Source organism: Gouania willdenowi, chromosome 16 (assembly GCF_900634775.1).
Source record: "Gouania willdenowi chromosome 16, fGouWil2.1, whole genome shotgun sequence".
In the NCBI taxonomy this organism is placed as follows: domain Eukaryota; kingdom Metazoa; phylum Chordata; class Actinopteri; order Blenniiformes; family Gobiesocidae; genus Gouania; species Gouania willdenowi.
The window spans coordinates 19,022,784-19,049,107 of record NC_041059.1 but is presented as its reverse complement, the minus strand read 5'-3'; the positions used below and the strand labels follow the sequence as shown (position 1 = coordinate 19,049,107).

At 37.3% G+C, this 26,324-nt stretch overlaps 3 protein-coding genes across 9 annotated transcripts; all 3 read left to right on the top strand.

Annotated features, from left to right (window-relative positions):
- The first annotated feature begins 879 nt into the window (after positions 1 to 879).
- On the top strand, positions 880 to 10,795 carry wdtc1 (WD and tetratricopeptide repeats 1). Of its 7 annotated transcripts, none has more exons than XM_028471656.1 (16): positions 880 to 935; positions 2,628 to 2,754; positions 2,860 to 2,943; positions 3,029 to 3,075; positions 4,561 to 4,672; positions 5,628 to 5,815; positions 5,904 to 6,086; positions 6,212 to 6,306; positions 6,416 to 6,531; positions 6,647 to 6,722; positions 6,807 to 6,903; positions 6,995 to 7,165; positions 7,724 to 7,959; positions 8,079 to 8,223; positions 9,180 to 9,372; positions 9,452 to 10,795. In XM_028471656.1, exons 2-16 carry the CDS (start codon positions 2,707 to 2,709, stop codon positions 9,647 to 9,649), a joined length of 1,989 nt encoding a protein of 662 aa, XP_028327457.1. In that variant the 5' UTR covers positions 880 to 935; positions 2,628 to 2,706; the 3' UTR covers positions 9,650 to 10,795. The 7 variants fall into 7 exon arrangements, with proteins under 7 accessions (XP_028327457.1, XP_028327461.1, XP_028327462.1 ...); XM_028471660.1 differs by having other exon boundaries at positions 885 to 1,024; XM_028471661.1 differs by having other exon boundaries at positions 889 to 910.
- A 1,177-nt stretch (positions 10,796 to 11,972) lies between these two features.
- Positions 11,973 to 21,990, top strand: LOC114478614 (transmembrane protein 222-like). The gene is made up of 6 exons (XM_028471789.1): positions 11,973 to 12,119; positions 12,336 to 12,420; positions 17,286 to 17,317; positions 17,401 to 17,497; positions 17,583 to 17,713; positions 20,864 to 21,990. The coding sequence occupies exons 1-6, from the start codon at positions 12,001 to 12,003 to the stop codon at positions 20,949 to 20,951; spliced, it is 552 nt and encodes a 183-aa protein (XP_028327590.1). The 5' UTR covers positions 11,973 to 12,000; the 3' UTR covers positions 20,952 to 21,990.
- A 471-nt stretch (positions 21,991 to 22,461) lies between these two features.
- Positions 22,462 to 24,527, top strand: LOC114478613 (trophoblast glycoprotein-like). Its single transcript, XM_028471788.1, has 2 exons — positions 22,462 to 22,768; positions 22,914 to 24,527. Exons 1-2 carry the CDS (start codon positions 22,509 to 22,511, stop codon positions 23,881 to 23,883), a joined length of 1,230 nt encoding a protein of 409 aa, XP_028327589.1. The 5' UTR covers positions 22,462 to 22,508; the 3' UTR covers positions 23,884 to 24,527.
- Positions 24,528 to 26,324: the final 1,797 nt, after the last annotated feature.

Genomic DNA, 26,324 nt, shown 5'->3' with positions numbered 1-26,324 from the left:
GAGTTTATGGATAGACTCAGAGTTTGTTAACCCGCCTGTATGGAATACCCCTCTGGGGCCTCTGTTTTTGTCCTTCTGTATTTGACTGGTGAAAAATAAGAGCATATGTAATTATTATTATTTTATTTTTTTTAAATGTTTTTGATTGAATAATAAAGATACAAATGTACTACCAATAATATGGCCCAAATACAAATAGACTGCTTCAATAAATAAATAAAAAACAAACAAATAAACAAAACAAAACGTTTCAATAAAAGAAAAAAAGTATTCACATTCAATTATTTGGGTCTTAAATATTGTATATATATATATATTATTTTATTTTTTTTGCATTTCAGCACTTTTTTTGGATTGAAAATATTTATTTCTTGATTGAAGTGATTTTTTTTTTCCCGAAAGTGTCTATTTGTACGGTTGCCGTATGGACATCCCCGGTGCTATTGGTACGGTTACCGAAGTACAAGTACGTAGGGTTAGGGTTAGGTTATAAATTATAACCTAATATCGCAACAATTTTTAGGGTTACGGTTAGATTTAGGCTTAGGGTACGGTTTAGTTTTAGTCACGCGACCTAAACTGGCCAATGACTGACCTATCACGTGCCCGAAACTGGCCAAAAAGGTCGCGCTGTGTACGGATAGAATGTCGGTATATTGATACGGCAACCGTACGGATAGCCACTGCCATTTTTTTTTTTTTTTTTCATTTTTATTGAAAAGTTGTTGTTTTTGATTCAATGATAAATACATACATCTACCTACACAGATGTCATATTTGTTTTATTCTGTTCAGGTGAAAGTAGTCTATTATTTTTAAGATAGTGCCTTTATTGTGAAACGTGTCAGCAGGCGGAAGTGCTGGCGGTGTTGTTGAGCACGAACTTGTTCAGTGATGTCCTGACTGAGAGGTGGGCTGTGTTTAAGTGACAGAAGGTATCAACAAAACTCTCACCGAGTCTCGCTAAGAACTCTCTTTTACTGGACGCTTTTTTGACTGAGACCATGTTAGTATCCTGAACGCGGTGAGGTTAACCCAGTTCTAACAATCTGTAATAAAAGCGTCGCAAATAGAAACGTTTGATGAAAGTGGACGGTTTGCTGAGCTAGCGAGCTAACGTGAGTGAGCTATCAGCTGCAACTTGGTGAGGAGCAGCAGCAGCAGGTCTTTGGAAAGCTTTAATACTCTGGTTACTGACGACTCTGACAGGCTACCGGTGCTCTACATGGCAGTACATGAGAGTGGTTGTCAAACACGATTGTCACACAGGCAAAGATCGCTGTTATTAGCGTGTAAGCTAATCAAATAGCCTTGTTGTTGCTGGGCTGATAGCACTGTTAAACTGAGCTGACCCTGAATACCTGCTAACATAAGAGCTGTTTATGTTATAGCTGCTATTAAATAGCAGGGTTTTTTTTTTTTTTTTTTTTTTTTTTTTTTTTTGTAAATTACGTTAACTTGTATTACCTTATGTTAGCTCTTATGTTTACATCTTCAGTGGTTCCCCAACAGGGGTACGTGTTCCCCTTTGGGTACAGGAGCACACTGCAGGTGATACAATTCATTTAAAAATAATAAGCAAATGTTCCTAGTTCCTTTTAGGCTATTTTTAATATTTTTTATTTTTTATTAACAAATTCACCAAACTAACAGTGAAATTGCTTAATAAAATACTGTTTTCTTGTAATTTAGGCCAGTTTTATCACACTTCTGACAATAATTACATTATGCTACGTTTTACAAAGCAGATTGTATTTACTGTCATTGCCCGATCCCGTTAGATCTCGGAAGCTAAGCAGGTCTGGGCCTGGTTAGTAGGTGGATGGGAGACCACTGAGAATTCCAGGTGCCACAGTGGGGTGGCAGTCACCCCAGTGGTATCTGTCATTGTGCCCTTGGGCAAGGCACTTCACCTACATTGCCTAGTATGAATGTAGTGTGTGAGTGTTGGTGGTGGTCGGAGGGGCCGATGGCGCACTATGGCAGCCTCGCTTCCATCAGTCTGCCCCAGGGCAGCTGTGGCTACAATAGTAGTTTACCACCACTAAGTGTGGAGTGAAAGAATAATGCCCTAATTCTGTAAAGCGACTTTGAGTGTCTATGATAAAGCGCTGTATAAAACTGATGCATTATTATTATTATTTACTTACTATTGAAGTAATCACATAAAAGTAGTAGTTTAACTAAATTCTACTCTTTGTTTTGAATTTGTAGATTAAAGCTTTTGGGAACCAATGTTTCGAGAAGACATTTAATTCGGAATAAACCAGCCACCTAATTTGGATTTAGGTTTAAGTTGGAATTACATTTTTATTCGGAATTAACTGTTCACAAGGTCAGTTTAAAGAGGATTTAACTTTTATTCGGAATTAAAGAGGAAAGCTCTCATGTAAACATGACCATTCAGGGGATTAGGAGAGCAAGCTGTTTCACAAATTAAACCGCATATGGCATTATGGTGAGGGTACTTATGATATGAAGAGGGAGCACACATGATTTGACAAAAATGCAAAGGGGGTATAACGGGCCAAAAAATGATTGGTAACCACTGATCTACTGTATATAATACTGCCCGACCTCCATTAATGTCCTTCCTCCTCATCTTTTTCCACGTCTTTTCATCTTAGCTATAAGAAAACAGACATAAATGTCGCTTGAGTGGTGACCTCCAGCCCTAGAACTTCCTCTACGTTCTGCAGTGAGACCATGAGCACTGTGAACATCACCAGAGACATCCTGCACAGACAGATCGTGGTGAGTGAACAAATACCAGAGCGTGACCTGAATGTGATCCATGAGTGGAAGAAATGATATCATAATCCAAGGAGTCTGACTCAGATGATGGTTTGGGTTTTTCAGGACAAGAAAGCAGCAGGTTTCCAGAGGTCCTACCATGTGACGGACCCCTTCATCAAGAGACTTGGACTGGAGGCTGAGCTTCAGGTCAGCCAGAACCATAACTGACTTTATTATAATACGACTGCAAGCTTGATATCTTTGGACATTTTTTTGTGGTGTGTTTCCATAGGGACATACTGGTTGTGTGAACTGTTTGGAATGGAATGAAAAAGGAGAGTGAGTTAACCTTTGTTTTGATAACTATGTAAATCAGTGGGTCCCAACCTTTTTTGGGTCGTGACCTCATTTTATATCACAAATTTCTGGTAATTTATTATTTATTTATTTATCTGTCTAGAAATAGTTTTTGAGTTTGTTATACAGGATTTGTGCACAAAGTGACAGGATGCGCCAGCTCAGATATGTTTTAATGCATTTTATTTGAACTAGGGTGCATTTTGCCTAAAAAAATTTTCGATTTTTTTAAAGAAACATTTGAGTTGCGATTCGATTTTCGATTTTTGTATATGTATTTTTTTCAACATGACAATGTGTCTGCAGTCATGTTGAAATGACTGCAGACATCAGATATATTGTCAAAAGTGCAACTTTATTGCTGTGATTGTCCTCAAGAGTTGAAATGTATAGAACAATCAAATAATAAAAAGTAAATGATTCTCTGTCATTCAACAATTTCAAGCTTTAACCAAGGTTTAAGCAAAAGTGCAACAGCAACTTCACAGTAGCTTCAATTTTCTGATTAAGAAATCAGATAACTACATATTTTATAATGTTTAGCATTACAATTAAAAAAAAAAAAAAAAAAACTCTTCCCTTAGCATCTCAGCGTAGTGTGAATAAAACATTAAACATGCCTGTGGCACACATATAGCCTACTCAAAGAGTAAACACATGTAAACAAAGGGGGGGGGCGGGCTCACATTGAACTACAGTAACCCACAAGGACGGAACGCGAAAAAGTCCAAAAAAAAACTGTGGTGAAAAAAATTATCTGCAAATTCGACAAAATCGATTTTTTTTGCCCAGCCGTAATTTGAACTAGAATTATGTTTGAGATTATTTTTGTTAAATTAAATAATAATTAAAAAACATAAGTAATCAGTGTATTTGATCAATTAGACATTTCAGGTGACCCCACAAGGGATCACGACCCCAAGGTTGAAAAACACTGATGTATAGTAAATGATCTAATCAATAAACATGTTAGAAATCCTGAAGGTGTGACCGAGACAAACATTTAAAAAAAGGATAAAAAAAACAGAACTTTAAGTTACTGTACGTCTGAAAAATATAACTATTAACATAATTAATAACTGTAGAGGAGAAAATGTTTCCTTAGTCAATTACTTAGTGGTTTTGTGTTGACCATAAATAAACCTGCAAACCTCTGGCTCTCTCTACTAAGGTACAGCACTCAGTTCTGCTCAGCCACACATCATTTCTGACTGTAATTACAGAATATTTTTCTAGCATCAGCTTTCACTTCTGAAAGAGGAGGCTTTAATTATTAATTTACTTATTTTTCCAGAACATCATTTTATATTAGAAGTTTCTTAGTTTATGTGTTAGATTCACACTTTTTTTTATATAATGCAATGTATAATAAATAGTTTGAGGCAGTCAGTCATCAAAGACACAGCTGTCAGTGTCCAAGAGATGTGTACCGTATTTGATTATTATTATTATTATATTTGTATTCAGTCTGCTGGCTTCAGGCTCAGATGATCAACATGCCATCATCTGGGATCCATTCAGACACAAGAAGCTCACGACCATGCACACTGGCCACGCTGCTAATATATTCTCTGTTAAGGTAAGGAGGACACTTGAAGCAAAAACATTTTCTATTGCTTTAATCTTGTAATCAGTGTTGGGTTATGGACATAACAAATGTATGATGCCCTGTTTATTTTCTCACCCAACTAGCGTTTATTCATTTATTTATTTATTTTTGTTTGTCTGCCACATAATGTCAAAACTGATTTTGACAACATTTGAACCAATGATAGACTGTACGTACGCTATGGAAGAGTCCATTACATTTTAGAGGGGATCTGGATTATTATTATATTGATTTTGGAGGTGGTTGCAAAAATGAAAAATTCCCTATCTTTGGCAAACATGTAAAAATGTATATCTCAGTTGATTTTTATGAAATTTAACTTAATGATGTCTGTTTTGTTCTTTGTTTACCCCACCGTGTTAAACTGGGAGACATTTAAAGCAGTGTTGCTCAAATGGGGGGGTACACAATGACACTACAGGGAGGGAGGGAGGGAGGGAGGGGGAGAGGGAGGGGGAGAGAGAGAGGGAGAGAGGGGGGGAGGGAGAGAGAGAGAGAGAGAGAGGGAGAGAGAGAGAGAGAGAGAGAGAATATAAGGTTTATTTTTAGGTAAAAATGATATTCATAATACTGCAAATACAAGAGTCAGTCTTAGTCTTACAGCAGGTGGGAGATGACCAGAAATGATAAAAACTATAGAAATATATTCATTCAAGAGGCACTAAATACGGTTTCATTTCACTTATTTATAATGGGACTTTTTCAAATGTGTGTCATCACTCATTCATTTCATTATTATGCTGCTCTATAGTGGTTTTTCATAGAATTCTGAGCAAAATGTTGAAGTCTGACAAAGGGGGTACATGGATTCAGTAATAAGAGAAAAGGGGGTTTGAGAAGCACTGGTTCAAAGCATGCAGGGCGGCAATTGGCTGTTATCATACAGAAGTCATATGATGACTTCTTTTTTCTCATTCTTTCACAGTTCCTTCCTCATTCTGGAGACAGAATCTTGGTGACTGGTGCCGCCGACACAAAGGTCCACGTGCACGACCTGACAGTGAAAGAAACCATTCATATGTTTTCGGATCACACTAATAGAGTCAAACGCATTGCCACAGCACCGATGTGGCCCAACACGTTCTGGAGTGCTGCAGAGGATGGAATCATCAGGTTTGGTGCAACCATGAATCCAAGTAGAAAATGAAATGAGATGAAATCCAGGTTTACAGTGTACTCTGTATCCTCTCGGCATCTGCAGGCAGTACGACCTGAGGGAGAACAGTAAACACTCAGAGGTGCTGATTGACCTGACGGAGTTCTGTGGTCAGCTGGTTGAGGCCAAGTGTCTGGCTGTCAATCCACGGGATAATAACTACCTAGCTGTGGGAGCTAACGGGCCGTTTGTTCGCCTCTATGACATCAGGATGATCCATAACCACAGGTTACTTTGCTTTCCACTCAGATGCTGTAGTTTTTTTTTTTTTGTATTACAGACTCTCCAATAATGGTGGCATTGAGATTTTACCCTGTTTCTGAGGTGTGAAGTTTTCTTTGTTCTGCCCACAGAAAATCCCTGAGTCAGAGCACATCAGCTGCTGTTCACACGTTTTGTGAAAGGCAAAAACCCATTCCAGATGGAGCGGGGCAGTATTATGTTGCAGGTTTGTACGTTTACCAAACTAATTATTACTATTTGGGTCTTTTTTTTAAGAGGAATACTGGTACAATAGTGTTTTGTTGATAAGATTTACCTTTGTGTGAATACTTCAGGACATTTACCAGTAAAGCTCCCAGACTACAATAATCGCCTGAGGGTACTGGTGGCCACTTATGTAACTTTCAGTCCAGACGGCACTGAGCTTCTTGTTAACATGGGTGGTGAACAGGTAACGTGTCTCACAAAAGACGAACATCCTTTGTAGTCATGGCGATATCGCATCCCTGGCTTCTGGGCGTGTGAGATTTTACCGATGTTTTTTAATTTGGAAAATGTTCCCACAGGTGTATCTTTTTGACTTGACGTTCAAACAAAAGCCATATACTTTCCTGTTTTCAAAAGCCTGCCAATCATCAACAGGTGGGTCTTTACTATGTAAAAGGTAAAATGCAGAAATGTACATGATTTCAACTGTACTTGATTGCTGAAACTTTGGCTTTCCAGGTGTGATGCAAAACGGAAAGACGACCAACGGTGTTTCCAATGGAATTCACTTGCCAACCAGCCATATTCGCTTCTGTGGAAGTAAAACACTCTCTAAGTAAATTTCACTTCATCACCCTTTTTAAATTACTTTCTTAATAAAACAGCTTTTGGAAAACAAACGTTTTTCCTCTTCCTCTCCTTTATAGTTGTACAGAGCTCTCTCCTCACTTAGAGAAAATCAAACAACAAGCTAACGATGCGTTTGCACGGCAACAATGGACACAGGCCATCGAGCTGTACTGCTTAGGTATTCATCAGGCCAGCTGCAACTCCATGCTTTACGGGAACCGGGCTGCAGCTTACATGAAACGCAAATGGTAGGTGTGACTGAGTTGCCTTCTGCAGGTAAATGTTAAAGCTGCTTGTTTGTTTCCAGTATTCCCCTTGATACCAACCTGCAAATTCAACTTTTTACGTCCTTTTTCGAGCAAACGATGAACACTTTACTTAAAGTTTTACACATAAAGGCTGACATTACTCTGTCATTAGCATGAATAAGGTGTCATAAAGGCTGTCATTAAGTGTTGTTTGTTACCCTAACCTTTAGTTACCCTAATCCCTAACCTTAACCCTTTATTACCTTAACCCCAAACCTTACCTAACCCCACTAGATCCTCCACCTAACCCAAAAAATGCCAACATGGCTCCAAAGGTGTCATAATTTACCGAATGAGGCTTAATGACAGACTTTGTGACACCTTATTCATGCTAATGACCGATAATGTCAGCCTTGTATGCATATTTATGTATAAAGCTTCACGTTAAGTGTTTTCAAACAATCTTCAATTTATTGACCAGTGAGGCCTACACTGTGGATTTATCTGATCTGGGTAGCAGTTTTAAAAACTATAAATATGAAGAGTTTTTATTTCCAGGGATGGAGACCTGTATGATGCACTCAGGGATTGCCTTAAAGCTCTGACTCTGAACCCCGGCCACCTAAAGGCCCATTTCCGGCTGGCGAGGTGTCTGTTTGAGCTGAAGTATGTGGCTGAGGCTCTGGAGTGTCTGGATGATTTCAAAGGAAAGTTTCCTGAGCAGGCACACAGCAGTGCTTGTGATGCCTTGGATAAAGACATCAAGACGGCTCTTTTCTCCAAGACAGAGTCAGGTGAGAGAGATTCACTTTGTGTTGCGTTTTTTTTTTGCACTTTGATTTCAAGAAAGAATCTGCAAAGTAGGTGCGCGTGACTTTTCTAAAAGTATGAATCTTCCACCCACCACATGAAGATAAGAAGTCCAGCTCAGTTCGATTCCAGCCGTCCATCCCTGAGGATGAGGTGGTCCTGAGGGAGCGCAGCTTTGACTACAAGCACAGATACTGTGGTCACTGTAACACCACCACTGACATCAAAGAGGCAAACTTTTTTGGAAGGTGAGGACACTAGGGGGCAGTAGTCAGCTTGTCTGATTTTAATGACCACATCAGTGTTTACACCACGTTGGTATTTTGTTTAGTTGCATTATTTTCACAGACAGGTTTTCTCCATCTGCTGGAGGAAGCAGAACTCAGCTCAGAACTGTAACATAATGCAACAGTAGACAGGGTTGGGGTCAATTATAATTGTAATTGAAAAAATATGTTGCTGCTGTAATCATAATATAATTGTGATAGAGTTCAGATAATTGATTTTGTAATTGTAATTGACATGGAAATTCTAGAAAAACTCTACATTTAATTTTAATTAAACACAAACCTGTGGAACCGTGTTGCAGTTCTATGGCTTACACATACAGTATGTAGTTAAAAATTATTAAAACATGTTTCATGTCAACTTTTCCCACTACCTGACTTTTCTCTTGAGGATCATTTTACCATTTAAAAAAAAAATTGAAATCGAGGGGACAGAAAAAAAGGCTCAGCCAGAAAGACACACCAACAACATTAATACCAATATTTCCATGTATAAGGAAGCCTAACAATGTAACCAATAGATGAAAAACAAATTGGATTATAAATAACATTTGTTAGTGTATTTTACAGCTGATTTAAGACATGAGTCAAAACATGAACCATTATCATAAGAGACGCTAACAGAATGCTAACACAAGAGGAAGGTTGTTTTATGGGGTTATTTATTACAGGCCCAGTAATTGTAATTAATTGAATTTCAACTTTAGTAATTGAGAATGTAATTGTAATTGACTTTCAGGGGGTAAATAATAATTGTCATTGTGATTGTAATTGAAAAAAATGCCACTCACCGTAACCATATTTGAGTTGTAATTGAACATGGATAATTGAAGATGTAAATGTAATAGACCCCAACCCTGGAGGAAGACGATAAAAACATGGCTAAACAAACACTCAAGGAGCTCTTTTCTCCACAGCAAAGGCCAATACATAGTCAGTGGATCTGATGACGGCTCCTTCTTCATCTGGGAAAAAGAAACAACGAATTTGGTGAGAATTCTGCAGGGAGATGAGTCCATAGTAAACTGCCTGCAGCCTCATCCCAGCTACTGCTTCCTCGCAACCAGCGGTATCGACCCTGTGGTTCGCTTATGGAACCCCAGACCTGAGGCAAGTAAAGGAATCACCACACAATGTTGATATGCTGGCCAGGAAATTCTTCTCAGATCTCTACTGTATCTACCTACAGACGGATAGCGAGAACGGACGTGTAGTGGAAGACATGGAGGGAGCCGCTCAGGCTAATCAGCGGCGTATGAATGCGGATCCGCTGGAAGTAATGCTGCTTAACATGGGCTATAGGATCACTGGTCTGCGTGGGGTCGGACCAGAGGCTTCAGACGATGAAGACGGCTCAGAGGGACAAGTCCAGTGTAGGCCCAGCTAATGCCACCAGCATGGACTGTACGAAGAGAAACGTTCTCCTGGCTCCTGTTTGAACTCTCTTCTCTCCGTCTGGCAGAATAATGAGTGAATGCCGTTTCACATCTCCACACTATGCATTGCACTTCCCTGTTTTTAAGGGCACTGGGGGGGGGGGGGGGGGGGCAGTTGGAGTAGAGGCGCTTTTTATCGCTAGAGAAGCTATTCTCGCCCCGTTGATATACCTGCGAGCTACAACACCTCAGCCTTTCCCTCAGCCTGTGTCGGCATAAGGGGGGGAATCTATAAGAGCACCTTCCATGTCACACCTAAGTTTCCTGAAGGAGGGGGTTAAGGTTCAGATCCTTCTTAGGTTTGTATTCAAGTAACAAGGAGAAACCCAGTCCAGTGACCGTTTTTTGTGGTCAGTGTGGCTGCAACGATGCATCGTCTGCCTTGTTGCATCTGGTGTCTCCTACAGAAGGAGGGAAGTGCTCTACAGCAGCCTGATCTCTCCATGGCTGCACACCCCCACATCATAGACACTAAAACGAGGGCTCATCCCTTTTTTGTGACCCTTCTGCCCCAGAATTTAATGCTGCTTGCTTGGTTGTAAACGCTGCTGCTCCGAATAAATAAAAGTTTGTTTACAACTGACGGGGACAGCAAGCTGGCTTTTGTCTAAAAGTTGCTATCCTTAACTTTGATAGCCAAGAATCAATGTAATCATTTTTATTTGATAGAAACTATATTGATAGATTGTGAATTAACAGCATTTATCATTACAGATCAATGCAAGCCTGGAAAGGTTTTCAATCTGTTTTTCTTTTTTAGCCCAGTTGATTTTCTGTCTTTTCATCAGATGCAATGTGAGTCTCTGAATTTTGTTAGAAATCAGTCCGATATGGATGCTCGTTTTTATTATACAATTCCATTTATTGTACGAGTGTTTGGAGGTCCTCATCCTCTGATGTTCTGGTACATGTTTGCTTGATGTAGTAAAACAAACTCTGTTTTTTGGTTTAGAGAAGAGATATTTGGGTGTATGTTTGCCCTCGTCGTCGCACATTTCAAGGCTTCCAGATGTTCTTTTGTTCATTTGTTTTCACTGAGGCCCCGTTATGAAGTTTGTCAACAAAACAAAGAATAAAAATATAGAACACCTTGTTAATAGTCGAATGCTCTTTATCAATTGTTAAACAATTAAGGAAGTACTTATTCAGCACATATGCTTCTCTTATCTAGTTTATGAAGATTTACTACAGTTAAGACAGTAGGGGGCACCTTTCTCTCATTTATGACTATTTAGTGTGGTTTTGCTGACTTATTAGCTACAAATGTGAACTTGCAAGAATAAGTAGCTAGGAGGCGCTTGAGGCTCATTACTGCTGACTACATTTATAGGTTATTGTTACTCTGTTCATTTCCCATCTTTTTTTATTTATGAGGATGTGTTATGAATACAGTTTTGATGGAATGGGTTTTAGTTGTGTGAGGCAAAAAGACATTACAGAAACATTCAATGACAGAATTACTCAACTTTTAAGCAGTTAATACATTTCACATTTGACCCATTGGGCTTGTGCATATATATATATATATATATATATATATATTTTTTTTTTTTTTTTTTTTTTTTCAAAAAATTTTTTTTTCAAAAAATTTTTACTTATGCAAAGGTAATGCATAGATGTTTTGTTTTTTGAAAGATGTAATGGTAATGGCATGATTTGGTTGTAATATAAACTGGCATGCAAAGGTAAAAAAATTTATTATTTTTAATCTTATTGTGTATTTCATATTTTACATTTACTTGAGTCAATAAGTTTGTACCCATACATAGGCTCAGAGCATGGTTATTATTATTATTATTATTTTTTTATTGTTGTCTTTTTCTCTTTCCAAAAATATCGTCTCGTATCGATATGCAGCCCAGTATCGCGTATCGCCTCATCTTGTGAATTTTGTGTATCGATCATCCCTAAATCATCTTCTAAATATGTTTTTGTTTTAGTGTGGTTCTGAGCTACAAAAGCGATTTCAAATTAGTTACAAATATTTAAAATAATAAGTTTGTGAAATCCATTTGAAACCTACTGTTAAGATTTCCCAAATTATTGTAAATTTGTCTTTTGAAGGGACCTCTGATTTATTTTGGTTTTAGTTTCATTTTTGTTTGGTTCTTCATTGTCTTGTCAATGTTGTGTTTTGATCAGTCATTGTATGTTTTAGTAGTGTCTATGTATGTTTGTATGATAATTAAAAAAAAAAAAGCTGTGTTGCGTTCAGGGACGTTAAGCGTCTTTCGGCTGCAGACGGCAGTGTGCGTGCTTACGTCACTACGTCGTCCCCCTGGTATTCCTCCTCCAGGCTGTGATGGCGGAGACGGACGACGTCGACATAATGATGAACTATCACAGTGATCTCCTCAAATCCGAGAGGAAACTAAGCCGTTACCCGTACTGCATTGTGTGGACACCAATCCCCCTCCTGTCGTGAGTCCCTGCTACTGATAGTTTAGCTTTAGCATGCTAATAATATATTGTTATTATTATTATTATTATTATTATTTTATTTTGCATGTTAACTGTCCACTCAATGGACGCAGGTTTAAAGACATCACTGTCTCTCTGTGGCACACTCAGATGTGCATCGAGCATCTCATGCACGGTGTGTGATGATGATGATGATGATGATGATGCTTCCTGCAGGTGGGTGCTCCCCTTCATCGGTCACATGGGCATCTGCACGTCCTCTGGGGTCATCCGGGATTTCGCAGGATCCTACTTTGTGTCTGTGAGTGTGTGTGTGTGTGTGTGTGTGTGTGTGTGTGTGTGTGTGTGTGTGTGTGTGTGTGTGTGTGTGTGTGTGTGTGTGTGTGTTTGACTAAGCTCAGATAAATCCTGTCTGCAAACACACAGCAATAGTCTACAGTAGTTTCACATTATAGGCCTGCGGTGGTTTTACCGGCTTTAATGCATCACCAAATACCACCATTATCATGTTTGATTTTTGATTTTTTTAAATTTTATCTCTGCGGTCTCCGCAAACAAAAAACAAAAAAAGTACAGAACAAACACTCAATTGTCCAATTCTTCAGCCAAAAGAGTGTAGGTTGAAGCAGAGCTTATATATACTGTACCTACCCCATCACAACAAAACTACACAAGGTTATCTACATAACGCCACACGCACACAAATATTTAACTTATATTACTATTTTCACAATATACATTCAGCATATATTCTGCACCAGTTTTATATTTACAGTTTATACATTCACATCAAACATATACACATATACATACATTACATGCACATGAATGTATATGACATGTACATAATATTAATATTATACTATTTCATATTTATGACACAGTTAAATTTAGAGTGGCAATATATGAATTAATAAAAAAACATTTTAGTATGTTTAAGTGTTAATATACAGTATTTTATACCATTATATACATATTAGGGCTGGGCGATATGGCCTTTTATAAATACCGCGATATTTTTAGGCCATGTCACGATACACGATATATATCTCGATATTTTGCATTACCCTTGAATTAACACTTTGATGCACAAAATCACACCAGTATGATGATTCTATATGTCTACATTAAAACATTCTTGATCATACTGCATTAATATATGCCAATTTTAAACTTTCATGCAAAAAAGGGGATATCACAACTAAGTCAAAGTTGACATAACTGTATTTATTAAACAGTGAGTGGCTCAAACATAAAATTGTCAACAGAAAGTGCACGTTCTGTGCAAAATTGTCACAGAGACATTTCAAAACAAGACATTAGTGCAGGATGCAACTCACATGGCATTTCAAAACACAAAATTAAAGTGCACTTTTTGTACATAATGCCACTACAATATTTTAAAAACAAATAGTGCCCTTTTGTGCATGTTGTCATTAAGATGACATTTCAAAACAACACTAAATTTAAGTGCACCTTTTGTGCATAATGCCACTAAGATATTTAAAAAAAAAAAAAAAGTCAGCGAGTTTAACGGTATGGTCATTTTCAACACCGCACAGACTACAAGCTGCGATATGTCGAGTATATTCGATATATCGCCCAGCCCTAATACATATTATATATTATTGCTGTCCTCGGTAAAATTGTTGCCCTTCTTTCTTATACTTACTAATGATATATGATTTAAAAATCTTTTTAAACTGGTTTATGTTGATGTTTTTATTTCATCCTTTAGGCAGTGCCATAATTTAACCCCTCATATTATACTCATCTTTTTCAGTGTTGTTCTAGCATATTGGATCTTGAAATGTAGTTTTCCTCTTAAGTTATGTTCCCCTTTTCTCTCTAAAAATCTTTTCTGGAACCTTTTTGGAAGTGCGTCTTCACTTGCTTTATAAATCATTTGGACAGTTTTGAGTTTGATGAGATCTGGGAGTTTTAAATCTGGTGTTTTTAAGAATAATTCACGTGTGTGTTCTTTGTATCCTGCGTTATGTATCAGTGTCGTGGCTCTTTTTTGCATTGTAAATAACTGTTGGATGTTAGTCATGTATGTATTTCCCCAAACTTCTAAACAATAACTCAAATACGGTAAAACAAGTGTATAATACAGAGTGTGTAATGCTTTTGGATTAAGAAAGCAGGAATTCATATTATTATGCAGGAGTGCAGTATTATTGATCACTGCATCACAGAGTTAAAAGTTGTAAAGTCAGTATTAACCCTAAAGTGAAAACCTTTATTGTTTAATTCGAATGTTGACTAAATATTGCGGTTATCACAAAATGAAATATATTTCATATGCAGATTCTAGTGATTCTTCACGTTTACCCTAAAAAGGAAGGGAAAAAACAAAATCTTATTCATGGAATATTATAGAATGATGATTTTTGCCTATTAAATGTTAAACTGAAATGTTTTTGACATAAAAATATCATGACTGTAAATATTAATCTATGAATAGATAAATACAATATATGTAAAAACCTTAAACTGCAACCAAAGACAGGCTGTGTAATGAGGATTATCCTGTTATAAACTTATTTCCCCCATAAACTAAAGAGAAAATATTGTTTAAATGTTTATTGTTTATGCATTTATCTTTTATTCCCCTACAAAAATAATACCCTCACACTGAACATCCTCATACTAGGATGGTGTTGCACACCATCTCATTAAAGAAACACTGATCTACTAAAAAAATATATGTATTTGATTTATTCCTGCAATTTAATATCATATCTTTATGATTTTACCCTTTACGTCCTCCTTAAAATACTGTATAATTTCTGTTTTTTATTGGCTTGTTAAAAGCTATGTTATGTAAATCGCAGTGTTACTGTATCTTTACATTTGCAGTGCAAATTAAAAATGTCCTTTATCTCATTTAAATGTCAATTCTTTCATTTCAAAGCACATATTCATAATTTTTCTACTAATGCAGCAAACACAGCTTTATTAAAACAAAAAAAAAAAAAATTGATATCATTGATATTAACCACAATAAAGCTCTACTAGTGCTCGGATTATGATTACATGTACTCAGTTTTGATTTACTAGTGCACAAGTAGACTTCATAAGTGAAGCACTAGTAGTACTAGTGAAGCAAAACATTCTACAAGTATTATTGTGTATGCTAGTAGTATCAATACTTTTAGTATGGTAAAACATTGAGTTTTTACTAGTATCATTCCTTAAGTCTACTAGTACTACTGGTACTAGTAACACTAAATTATGTGGTTTCACTAGTAAGGTCTCCTCCCTCACTAGTATGCCAAAAACATTCAGTAGTATTTTTGTCTACTAGTGCGCTCAAAATCTCACTAGTAGTAGTAGACTGTTTTTAGTATACTAGTAGCACAAGTAAAGCTATTCTATTCTATTCTATTCTGTTAAGGATTCACTAGTAGTACAAGTAGACCTATTGCAAATTAAGTAGACGTGATTAGAACCATATCCAGGACTCTGATTGGTTGGAATATTTTTGTAATCCAATGGCAAGCCAGATTCTGCATTTCCCTGCTCCCTCATTACCATTTAAGGCGTACTACTAGTGACACTTTTTTTTTGCTTCAGTGTACTCACGCACTAGTAAACAGAAATGTAATACTGATGTACCGTATTTTTCGGACTATAAGGCGCACTCAAAATTCTTTCATTTTCTCAAAAATTGACAGTGTGCCTTATGTATGAAATTAACTACTGTGCTTCAACATACTGAACTGAAAAAGTGAGTGTATTGTTCTGTATTTTATGTGTTAAACCTGAACAATGTTGAGAGTTATTGTTAATGAATTGAATAAAGTTTGACTTATCTGACTATTTTATTTCGCTTAATGCGTCTTAATTATAATAATAATAATAACAAACAGGTGCGCCTTATAGTCCGCCTTATGTATGAAAATAGACCCAGTCAGACCCATTCATTGATAGTGCGCCTTATAATCCGGTGCACTTTATAGTCCGAAAAATGCGGTTTTCCTAATTTTAGCACTAACAGAGTTTTAAGTCCATGTACAGCAAAAATAAATGTGTGTTATGAGTTTTTCACACCACAGAAACGTGTGTCATTGACCACTTAGCCAAAAATCGCTAAGTATATTCATTTAGGACTCAAAAATCTCGAAACACTGGGGGGGGGGTGTCAGTTAGAGGCACTGGAAACACGCCCACGGTGGGAAGGGCGCCGCCTCCATGTACTGTGTCTATGGGAGAGAGCAGTGTGAAAGCAGCTCCAGCGTCGATAGTGCTTCCAAAAGTGCTCAGATCGGGCCAAACGACGTGTCAGCGGAAAGGTCTGCTCCGCCCGAGTCCGAATATGTGCATCCCACCCGGGTAGAGTCCGAACTGTGCCCGCTAGAGGCGAAACACACAATCGCAGTAAATGTGGCACCAGCGGACACGTTTTGTTCCCCCGAGTCCGAATATGTGGTTTGTTTTTGGCTCGGGGCCGAATTGCGCCCGCTGGTGTAGTTTGGTGTGCTTCAGCCGCAGGGTGGGGTTTATGCTAACGATGGCTCCGTTACATAACGCGGCTATGATCTCTGACCCGCCCATTAAATCCTGAACACAGAAATTTGAAACACAGTTTGTGAAGTCTAGCTCCACAATTACATTATAAACGGTTAAATGGCTTTTTTCATGTTTCAAGGAATACATTTATGACCTATTTAATGTGTTTAGAAGAAAATGTTTGAAGTGGTTGTTTGTCTGTGTTGCCCTGTAATGGATTGGCGCCCTGTCCAGGGTGTACCCCCGCCCAGCGCCCAATGAGAGCCGGAGATTGGCACCGGCAGACCCCCGCGACCCTGTAAAAACAGGAATAAGTGGGTTTGAAGATGGATGGATGGATGGAAAATGGCTGAATTTGCTTTACATGGTTCATATCACATATCAAATGTATGGTCAAATGGCTTTCCATACACTGTTAAATTATATTAACCTAACAAAATAAATGTAAACATTCAGATAACGTGCATATACGATCATATTCAATGCTGGAACCTACATTTATGTCATTTTTTTATGTCACAATGATGAAGTCCAACGCAGATAAAAGAAAATAAGTGGTCTGGATTATTGAATGAAAAAGCAACGTATACCTGTGTCATTGTATTGAATCAAAGTAATAGCTTATTTTAATGTGTAATGTGATCTTTTCAGGAAGACAACATGGGCTTTGGAAGACCAACAAAGTGAGTTGATCATTCGTATCATATCAATCCCACAGTATCGTAGCCTAAATTGGCCACACTGATTGATTGATATGATATTTCAGGTATTGGAAGCTAGATGTGGATAAAGTCTGTGGTAATGGTGCAGCTACATGGGACAAAGCAGTACATGACGCCTCTGAGGAATACAAATGCAGGCCGGTAAGAGCCACAAGGATATTCTGTATTAAATCAAAGCTTCTCCGTCCACAGTTCACTAACAATATATAATTCTTTTAAATCGCAGCACAATCTGTGCCTCGACAACTGCCATTCCCACGTGGCCATGGCTCTGAACCTCATGCGTTACAACAACAGCACATCCTGGAACATGGTGAACCTGTGCGTGCAGGTTCTCATTCAAGGCAAACATGTGAGGTAAGAATATAGCCTGACTTTAAAAGCATTCCCGAGGAATCTGAGCCTGCACTCGCCCTCCTGTGACGTTTCAAGGCTTGAAATGAGCTCAAATCAAAGCGGTAAATGACATTATCCAGGAGGGGGTTTCATCAAACTCAGCTCAGGGTTTTTTCCATGTTTAACCTGAATATCCGGCTTAGTTAAATCGGAATCTAACTAGAACAGCTGTTTCATCAAAGCGTGGTGATGAAGTCTGTGCTGCAAACCTAGTCAGTCAACCAGTAAAATGCCTACTTATTGTTTATTACTGAGTTCTAAGAAACAATCCATCCAAACACTCATAAATCTCATCATTTACATAATATTTAATTGTGATTTATGGCATCGTCATTCTTTTAAACGCCGACAGGTGAAGAAACTACTCAGCAAACTCATATAGATCTGTGTCAGACCATACATGCCTCAGTTGTTCTCTATGACAAATTGACGAAATAACAACAACTTTAACTGTTTATTACTTTTACATTTTGAAACTGCAAGAAAAATATGAAACGTGTCTTCTTTTTCCTCTCCTTGCGCTTTCTGCTCAGTGGTAACATTGACATCCAGTCCTTTTCGTCTCAGCATTGGTTTCTATTGGCTGTTTTCTCTGAGTAAAATCTGCAGTGCATGCATCCTCACAGCTCTGATCAGTAAATCTGTGATCAACCTCATGGGTCTGCTTCAGTGGTTCCCAACCTATTTTTGTCTTGTGTACCCCTTGAGCCTTTTTGTCATATCACTCATACATGTTCACGATTCTCCAAAAGTAGAACGTAACACAATATTATTTCATCTTCTTAAATTGAGCAATTAATATTCAGGCGTTATCTTCTTATTTACCTCACAAATTAAACTTAAAGTGATGTTGCCTTCAAGGCAATAAAAATATATAGTAAACATTTGTATTATTACTAATATATTATGATTATATTATTAAAGAAAAAAATAATAAAGTTGAAATTAGAAAAAGAAAAGAATAAATAAAAATAATAAGTAATATAAATAAATAAATACAAAACAAATAATTAACCTGCCTGTGTTATATATAACTTTTTATGACATTTACCACAAAAGGAGCTTTTCAAATGTCCCCTTTAAACAGGCATTTAAACTTTAAAAACAAGTCATTGTGCACACGTACCATTTTATTGACGGACTTGTGAAATGACTGAGAATATATTTTATTATCTTGGAAATAAATTCTTAATTTTTCCACGTACCCCCTGCAATGTGCTCACGTACCCCTGGTTGGGAAACACTGGCTTTGGGAATCCGTGGACGCACATTTAAGGTTGTGTTCGAAATGTCACACTAACGTACTGACGTCAAAATGAGTATGTTGTACCTTCACATTAGATAGTCTGAAAATACCCAGATGTATATTGTATTGGGACATATTTGAAGTATGCACGGTTGGCATACTAATTATACTTAACCGTCCCATGATGCATTGCGAGTGGAACGGAAAATCGTCCTGTGACAGGCTTCAATCATCCATTTTTCAAAACAAAAGCTTCTTTTCTTGTCTTCCATTAGTTTTTTTTAACACTTTTGTAAATAGGTCTCTTGTTTTGAAGTTAACTGGAAGTTTTGTCAGTAGCTCATGGGCGGGTCTATGAAAAGTCGGCTAGAAATGGGTTTTATGGATCAAATGACCAAGTGTTGATATTCTACTTGGTCACTTTCTCACCTAAAATGTTTTCAGAACTTTCAAAAGTGGCGAATCAATGGAGATATTTAGCCTCAGTGTGCTTCAGGTTTTTTTCATTGTAGGTTCCAAATGCATCTTGGGAAACTTTGAAGTATACTTCAGTGGGTACATATATATATATATATATATATATATATATATATATATATATATATATATATATATATATTAAAAAAAAAAAATAAAAAAAAACTCTTCCTCACCCTCCGCGGGTGGTCTCGTTTATTCCTCCATATATATATGTGTATATATATATATGAGTATATACTCATTGAGTTGTTTGTAGTGTATAGTACGGAGTGTGCCATTTCAAACAGCCTTAATCTAACCAGTGTCAGATGGCTCCCATTTGGTTTTATATCAGCAAACAGCAACTCTAGGAAATATCCTTGAATTTCTAATATTGTGCATAATTAGCATGGAATTGCTCAATGGAAATAGAATAAATTCACATCACATACTGTATATTAATGCTTTGTAATGTAATTCTCCTACCTGCCAGTTTTAAAAGTTCTATTTTACTCTTGATTTTATTTTCCTTCCTCTGGCAGCTGTCTACTTCAGTTATGTCTAATATTCTTGTGCCGGGATGTTTTCATAATGTTTATTGATTATTTGGTTCAAAAATTTGAATATCTTTAATAGAGATACCAGTACTTTGATTTTGAACCAGGCAAGCCAAGTGTTTATTAAAAATTATACAATTATTCTTTTTTTTTTTTTTTTTTTTAATCCTTAAGGAGTGTATAATGTAATATAATATAATATAAGAATAAGAAGTAAAGTAAATTGCAATGTCAGCTCATTTAGCTTTTTTTTTTTTTTTTTTTTTTTTTTTTAATTTTATTAATATATTTGCATGCATCAGGAAATCTTTATAAATGATGTGTCCAGGACACACAGGGCATCTCTACATTATTTTAACGAGAGGTTTGGTGTATACACACAGACACTGGTTAAATTTCAGTTCAGCTGATGCAGACAATTTTGGGTTTGGAACAATATTTGGGTCAAACACCTGTAATAACTTAATCCTAAACAAACTGCCTCCTCTGCTGGCTATGAGGAGACATATGGCTCTGAGAAGCCTCCTCATTATTCTCTGCTGACCCAGATAGAGAATGCTGGCGTCACAGTTTGTGCTGCCCTCATATTTTCACAGCACACCAGTCCTTTGAAAGGGGTGATCTACCTAATATATCACTGACAACTGGGTTTCCCCTCTGTGCCCCCCATGCTGGCTGGGTGGAGAGCACAGAAGGACGTAGATGTCATAGCTTGTCATTGGACGCATCAACGTGCCCTATATTGTTTGTAGTCTTTTTTTAAAAAAAAAAGAAAACAGGGAAGAGTGTTTTGGTTTTAAACTCATATCCATGATGTTGACTCTCTGTTCCTTTCTGTTTGACCTTCAGCTTTGCGGCGTTCCTCAAAACTTGGCTGCCGTTCCTCATGCTGTGTGGAGTCCTCACCACGTTCATCCTGACCTTCAACCTACAGTAACGCAATGCAGCGGAGTGACCCACAGACTTAAATCATTGTCATAGATGTGAACCATGTGACAGGACTTCATTACAGAAGCTGTGATTAAAATCAATGTGGTTTCTGTGGGTAGTTTACAAATCCACCTTCATGTTTCACAATGGATTTGTTATAGTTCTGTATCTGTACGTATTCAGGAACCATTTTTCCTACTCATGATTATATTATATTATTGTCTTTTATAGGTTGAGCCTCTGAAAATGAATGCAAACATGCGTTAATTCTGCATGATGAACTGCTACAGAATAGATTATTAGATCCTAATGCTGTAAATCAGGGGTGTCAAATATATGGCCCACGGGCTGAACCGTGCTCACCAGGTAGTCCCTTTCAGCCCAGGGGGATCAAAGACATGAATTAAGAAAACAGATTAACCCTAAAGTGAAAATCTTTATTGTTCAATTTGAATGTTGACTAAATATTGCGATTATTACAAAATGAAACATTATTTATATGTAGATTGTAATGATTTTAGCCCCCAAAACATCTTTAGATGTTTACACTAAAAGGGAGGAAAAGAACCAAAATCTTGCTCATGGGTTTTTATAGAATAAAAAAAATTTTCTGTCCCATTAAATATTATACTGAAATGTTTTTGACATAGAAGTGTCATAACTTTGACACCCTGGGTGTAAATATTAATATATGAATAGTCTTACAATAAATACAATTTAATATAATATAACATAAAACTGCAGCCAAAGACAGGCTGTGTAGTGAGGACTATTCTGTGATAAACTAGTTTTTCTCCCTTAAATTAAAAAAGAAAATATAGTTTAAATCTTCATACATTTTCCTTATAATTCCCTTACAAAAAGAATTTCAATGCCCTCACTGAACATCTTCATACTAGGATAACGTTGCAATACCATCTAATAAAGAAACACTGATTTACTTTAAAAAAAAAAAAAAAAAAGTAATGCTTTTGATTTATTCCTGTTATTTAATTAATCATGTCTTTATAATTTTACCCTTTACGTCCTCCTTTTAAAATATAATTTGTGTTTTTTATTCGCTTGTTAAAAGATATGTTATGTAAGTCACAGTGTTATATTAACAATGGCAGTGCAAATTAAAAATGTCCTTTATTGTATTTAAATGTCAATACTTTCATTTTAAATAATTCATTCATTTTGATTGTTTAGTTGTGTGATGATCTGCTGGTGTACAGTGCAGAGCTGAAAATGGGTGGCTTTTGTAAATACGTGTATATGGGTTTCACTGATTATTTTAGGTTCGTTTTTTTTCTTGTTGTACACAAAGCTTTGTCTATCCTGGTCATGTGCTGAGCAGGTCTCATGCTATGCATACACTCATTTCCTCCTGTACCTTTAAGGCGAGCCACACGCCTTCTTCCCTCCTGCAGGTTCCTGCTGATGTGAATCCCCATCAATTAACGGGACTCTTTTATCCTAGAAGCAAGGACCGAGGCTGGAAACAAAACAACTAGATCATCTGTCGTACTCTTAAAGTCTTACTTTTTTAAATCTTCTTTCTTTATTTAAAAAGCTTTTAGAAATGGTTGTTTTTGCACTCTGTGTGTTTTGGGGGTTTTTGTTCTCCACACCTGGACAGTGCTCGGTGTGTCCTCCTGGCTGTGAGTGTTTTGAGGTCACACAAACATTAGAATGCGTTTCCTCAGATCTTCACCTGGTGCCACAGGACATCCCAGGATACGTCCGGACTGCCATCATCACAGGGAATAACATACACCAGATTGGACCTAATTCATTTGCGCAGCAGGAGAATGTCACTAACCTTGTTTTAAACAATAACAGGTGAGATTGTCACTTTCTTGTGCACAACTGTGTGTGAGAAATAAATATTTGCTTCTGTGGATGTGCTGTTGGTTTGCTTTATTCTGAATATACAGTGAGAGCCAAACATGTAGAATAGATCTGACAGTGTCGATGGTTTCCTCAGAATCACAGAGATGGCGTCCCACACCTTCTCTGCTCTCACTAACCTGGGCTTCCTGGATCTGAGTGCTAACCAGCTGGCACTCATCCACCCTGAGGCTCTCTACATACCTGGCAGTCCCCTTCAGGAGCTCAACCTCAGCCATTCACTCTTCAACTTCACCGTGCTGACTGACCTGACTACAGCCCTGCGCTGGGGTGGCCTTGGAGGTCTCCTACACCTTGACCTTTCTGGGAACCACCTTGCCCTTTTGCCTCCTGGGATGTTCTCCTACATCCCCAATCTGCAGCATCTCCATTTGAGCAACAACTCCCTGGTGACTGTCTACAGTGGGACATTCTCTGGCATGAATGGTTTGAAGGTGCTGGACCTGAGGCAGAACGCCTTTAGGACAATCGGGGCAGATGCTCTGCAAGAGCTGGAGAAGCTTGGAAGCATCAAAGTCCTTCTTGGTAACAACCCCTACTCATGTTCTTGTGAGATCCAGAGCTTCATCGAGTGGCTAAATAAAACCAGAGCCCAGGTGGATGTGGATGCTGTGAGGTGCTTGTCACCGGTCGGGTTGATGAAGACCAAGCTGCGGACGCTCACCGTTCAAGCCATTGGTTGCGTGAGTCAGGCTCCTTCAGAGGTAAACAAACTCACCCTGCAGACGTCCTACGTCTTCCTCGGGCTGGTGCTGGGCTTTGTGGGGATGGTATTTCTATTTGTGCTCTACCTGAATCGCAAAGACATGAAGAAGTGGGTAATGGACACAAGAGATGCGTGTAGGGACGTCCTGGAAGGGTATCACTACCGCTACGAGATTGATTCAGACCCTCGGCTAGCAAATATCACAGTTGATGCCAAAAGAGAACGTGGGAATTTTGGAATAACTTTGTCCCAACAGCTGCCAAATGACACCTGTATCATTAAAACTCCCACAGACACGTCAATCAAAATGGTGACAAACCCCCCTCCTGGAAATCCATAACCTTCTTGCAGGACTTTGGCGTAACTTTGAAAATTCAAACTGGACAATTCAGACTCAATTCAGACCCTCATATCTCGGTCCAAAAGTGCCTTTGTGACGATCAGGCATTAAATCTGTAATTTAGTCAATGACTCTTCATTTGAAGTCAACAGTTATTTGGTAGATGTCGGTGTAAAGTGTTCTAGGTAGCAGTCCAGATGTGTAGGAAAGCATAGGTTAACTCCAATGTATTGTAATTTCTACATGTGTTTGCATCTCAAAGAAAAAGCAAGTAGGATTATTAGGTGCATAATTATACTGCCAAGTAGAAAAAGGAATGAACTGTCAGCTGCCAGTTTGGTAAATGGCCTTGATTTATAATGTATGAAAAAGAAAGAAAATAACATATATTTGGCTTTAAAACACACACACACGCACACACAAACACACACACACACACACACACATTATTGTTACTGTGTTATAGAGCATACACTGTTACCTGCATGTACTTTAGCTAAGAAAATTACACATTATTTTAACATTTTTATTTCTGTCGCTTTTTGTTTCTTTTCAACCTCTTTCTATGTCGTAGCATTTCTGTCTGTGCAAACTTTGAGATAATATTACAGCCTATTTGTACAAAAACATGCTTAAATTACTTTAGGAGTGAGATTATTTAAATTCAATTACAATGAATTTGTAGAGCGTGCAACACACATTAGTATACTCAGCACAAACACATGCACGCGTGTACATTTTTAGATTATAGTGCCCTCATTGTGCTAGTGCCTGTTTATGCGATGCAAATGCGATGCAAATGTGTATTTGTGTTTCCACAATTAAACTTTAGATATGTTTATGTATCGTGTGTTGTGCAGAGTGGGTGATTGAATATCTCCAGCAGGGGAAAATAGAGCAGAATGATGGATACTGGTTAGAAATACACCTGCTGGCTCAGCAGCTCAGTGTGCACGTGGGACCATACAGTGCACGTGTGTGCATTAGAAAGCCTGTGTTCTGTGGACGTCCACTCTTGAGTTTAAAAATTTACAAAATGACCAGGTCACACCTTAGCTCTGTGTTTATTACTCTGGAAGAAAATTATTCTATGGTGTTATATTGTTATCTTTCAAGTAAAACGAACATTAAACTAATGTTTCAAATAGCGAGACCAGGACTAGGTTTTTAAGATTCTATGTATTTTTGTCTACATTTCAGACCTATTTCAAGTCAAGTCTTTATTTATCTATTGACTTGTGTGTGTCATCGAGTTTTGAAGAGGTTATTTTTGCACGGCAAACAGAAAGTTTTAATCTGATAATTTAGTGCCTGTAATGTAAACATTTCTATTTGGAATACATAAATATTCGGGGAATAAAATAGAAGTGAATTAATTTTGATACATGTTATTCATATTTGGGCCATATTTAAAATACAAAAATAATGAATACAACCACATACTGTAACAGCTAACTTATTGAGGACGCCGATTTAGCAATTTAGGAAAAAGTTTATCAATGTTTCATTATTGTTAGTGATGTTACATTTGGGTTTCAGAGTAAAATAAATATTTTTAGTTTTTTGCTCTTAAGGTGAAAAAAATAAATAGAATTTTTACTTTGACCCCCAATTTTATGTACATTAAAAAAAATAAAAAATAAAAAATAAAAATAATTTGTGTTACTTGTGTTTACATAGACAAACTTTAACAAAGCTATGTTCATGTCTTTTGTGCAGCGTGGGTGAATGTCACCAGCAGAGAAAATAGAGCAGAATGATATAGATAGTGACTATGGGGTGCCGATTGTAAAGTTGAGCATGCTAAAATCAGCAGCAACAAATTTGTAACATTTAGCAACAAGCCACTTTTCAAAAAACTTGTGTGATTTTTTTTATGTTACTTTTGACTAGATTTACAGCAATGTTTGATATTTGCTTTTCTTGTAGAAATATGTCATTGTTAAATCTAAATATTACATCTAAATGCTAAATGTCAAATCTAAATATTGGAGAGCAATCACTCTGTCTAAATAGACCACAGATTTTATTTTGGCAGTGGCTATCCATACAGTTGTATCAATATACATACATTCTATCCGTATGTGCCGCCCCTCATTGGCCAGTTTAGGTCACGTGATAGGTCAATCATTGACCAGTTTAGGTCACGTGACTAAGACTAAACCTATCCCTAACCCCTAAAAATTGTTGTGATATAGGGTTATAACCTAATCCTAACCCTACGGTAAACGTACCAATAGCACCGGGGGTTGTCCTTACGGCAACTGTACGAATAGACACTTCTGTTTATTTTGGTACTTTCGGAGAATTTGCATATTACCTAAATATTTGGTTTCACTCATGACATTTAGGTTTAACATTTAACATGTAGAATTAGATTTAACATTTATTATTTTTGATTTGACATTTAGCATTTAGATTTAACATTGACATTATATTTT

Excerpts from the sequence above, each read along its gene's own strand:
- LOC114478614 (XM_028471789.1), top strand. The coding sequence starts at position 12,001 with ATGGCGGAGACGGACGACGTCGACATAATGATGAACTATCACAGTGAT. Across the intron at positions 17,318-17,400 it reads GGCTTTGGAAGACCAACAAA|GTATTGGAAGCTAGATGTGG; the intron begins GTGAGTTGATCA and ends ATGATATTTCAG. Across the intron at positions 17,498-17,582 it reads AGGAATACAAATGCAGGCCG|CACAATCTGTGCCTCGACAA; the intron begins GTAAGAGCCACA and ends TTTAAATCGCAG.
- LOC114478613 (XM_028471788.1), top strand. The coding sequence starts at position 22,509 with ATGGTTGTTTTTGCACTCTGTGTGTTTTGGGGGTTTTTGTTCTCCACA. Across the intron at positions 22,769-22,913 it reads CTTGTTTTAAACAATAACAG|AATCACAGAGATGGCGTCCC; the intron begins GTGAGATTGTCA and ends TGGTTTCCTCAG.
- wdtc1 (XM_028471656.1), top strand. The coding sequence starts at position 2,707 with ATGAGCACTGTGAACATCACCAGAGACATCCTGCACAGACAGATCGTG. Across the intron at positions 6,307-6,415 it reads GGGGCAGTATTATGTTGCAG|GACATTTACCAGTAAAGCTC; the intron begins GTTTGTACGTTT and ends TGAATACTTCAG. Across the intron at positions 8,224-9,179 it reads GAGGCAAACTTTTTTGGAAG|CAAAGGCCAATACATAGTCA; the intron begins GTGAGGACACTA and ends TTTTCTCCACAG.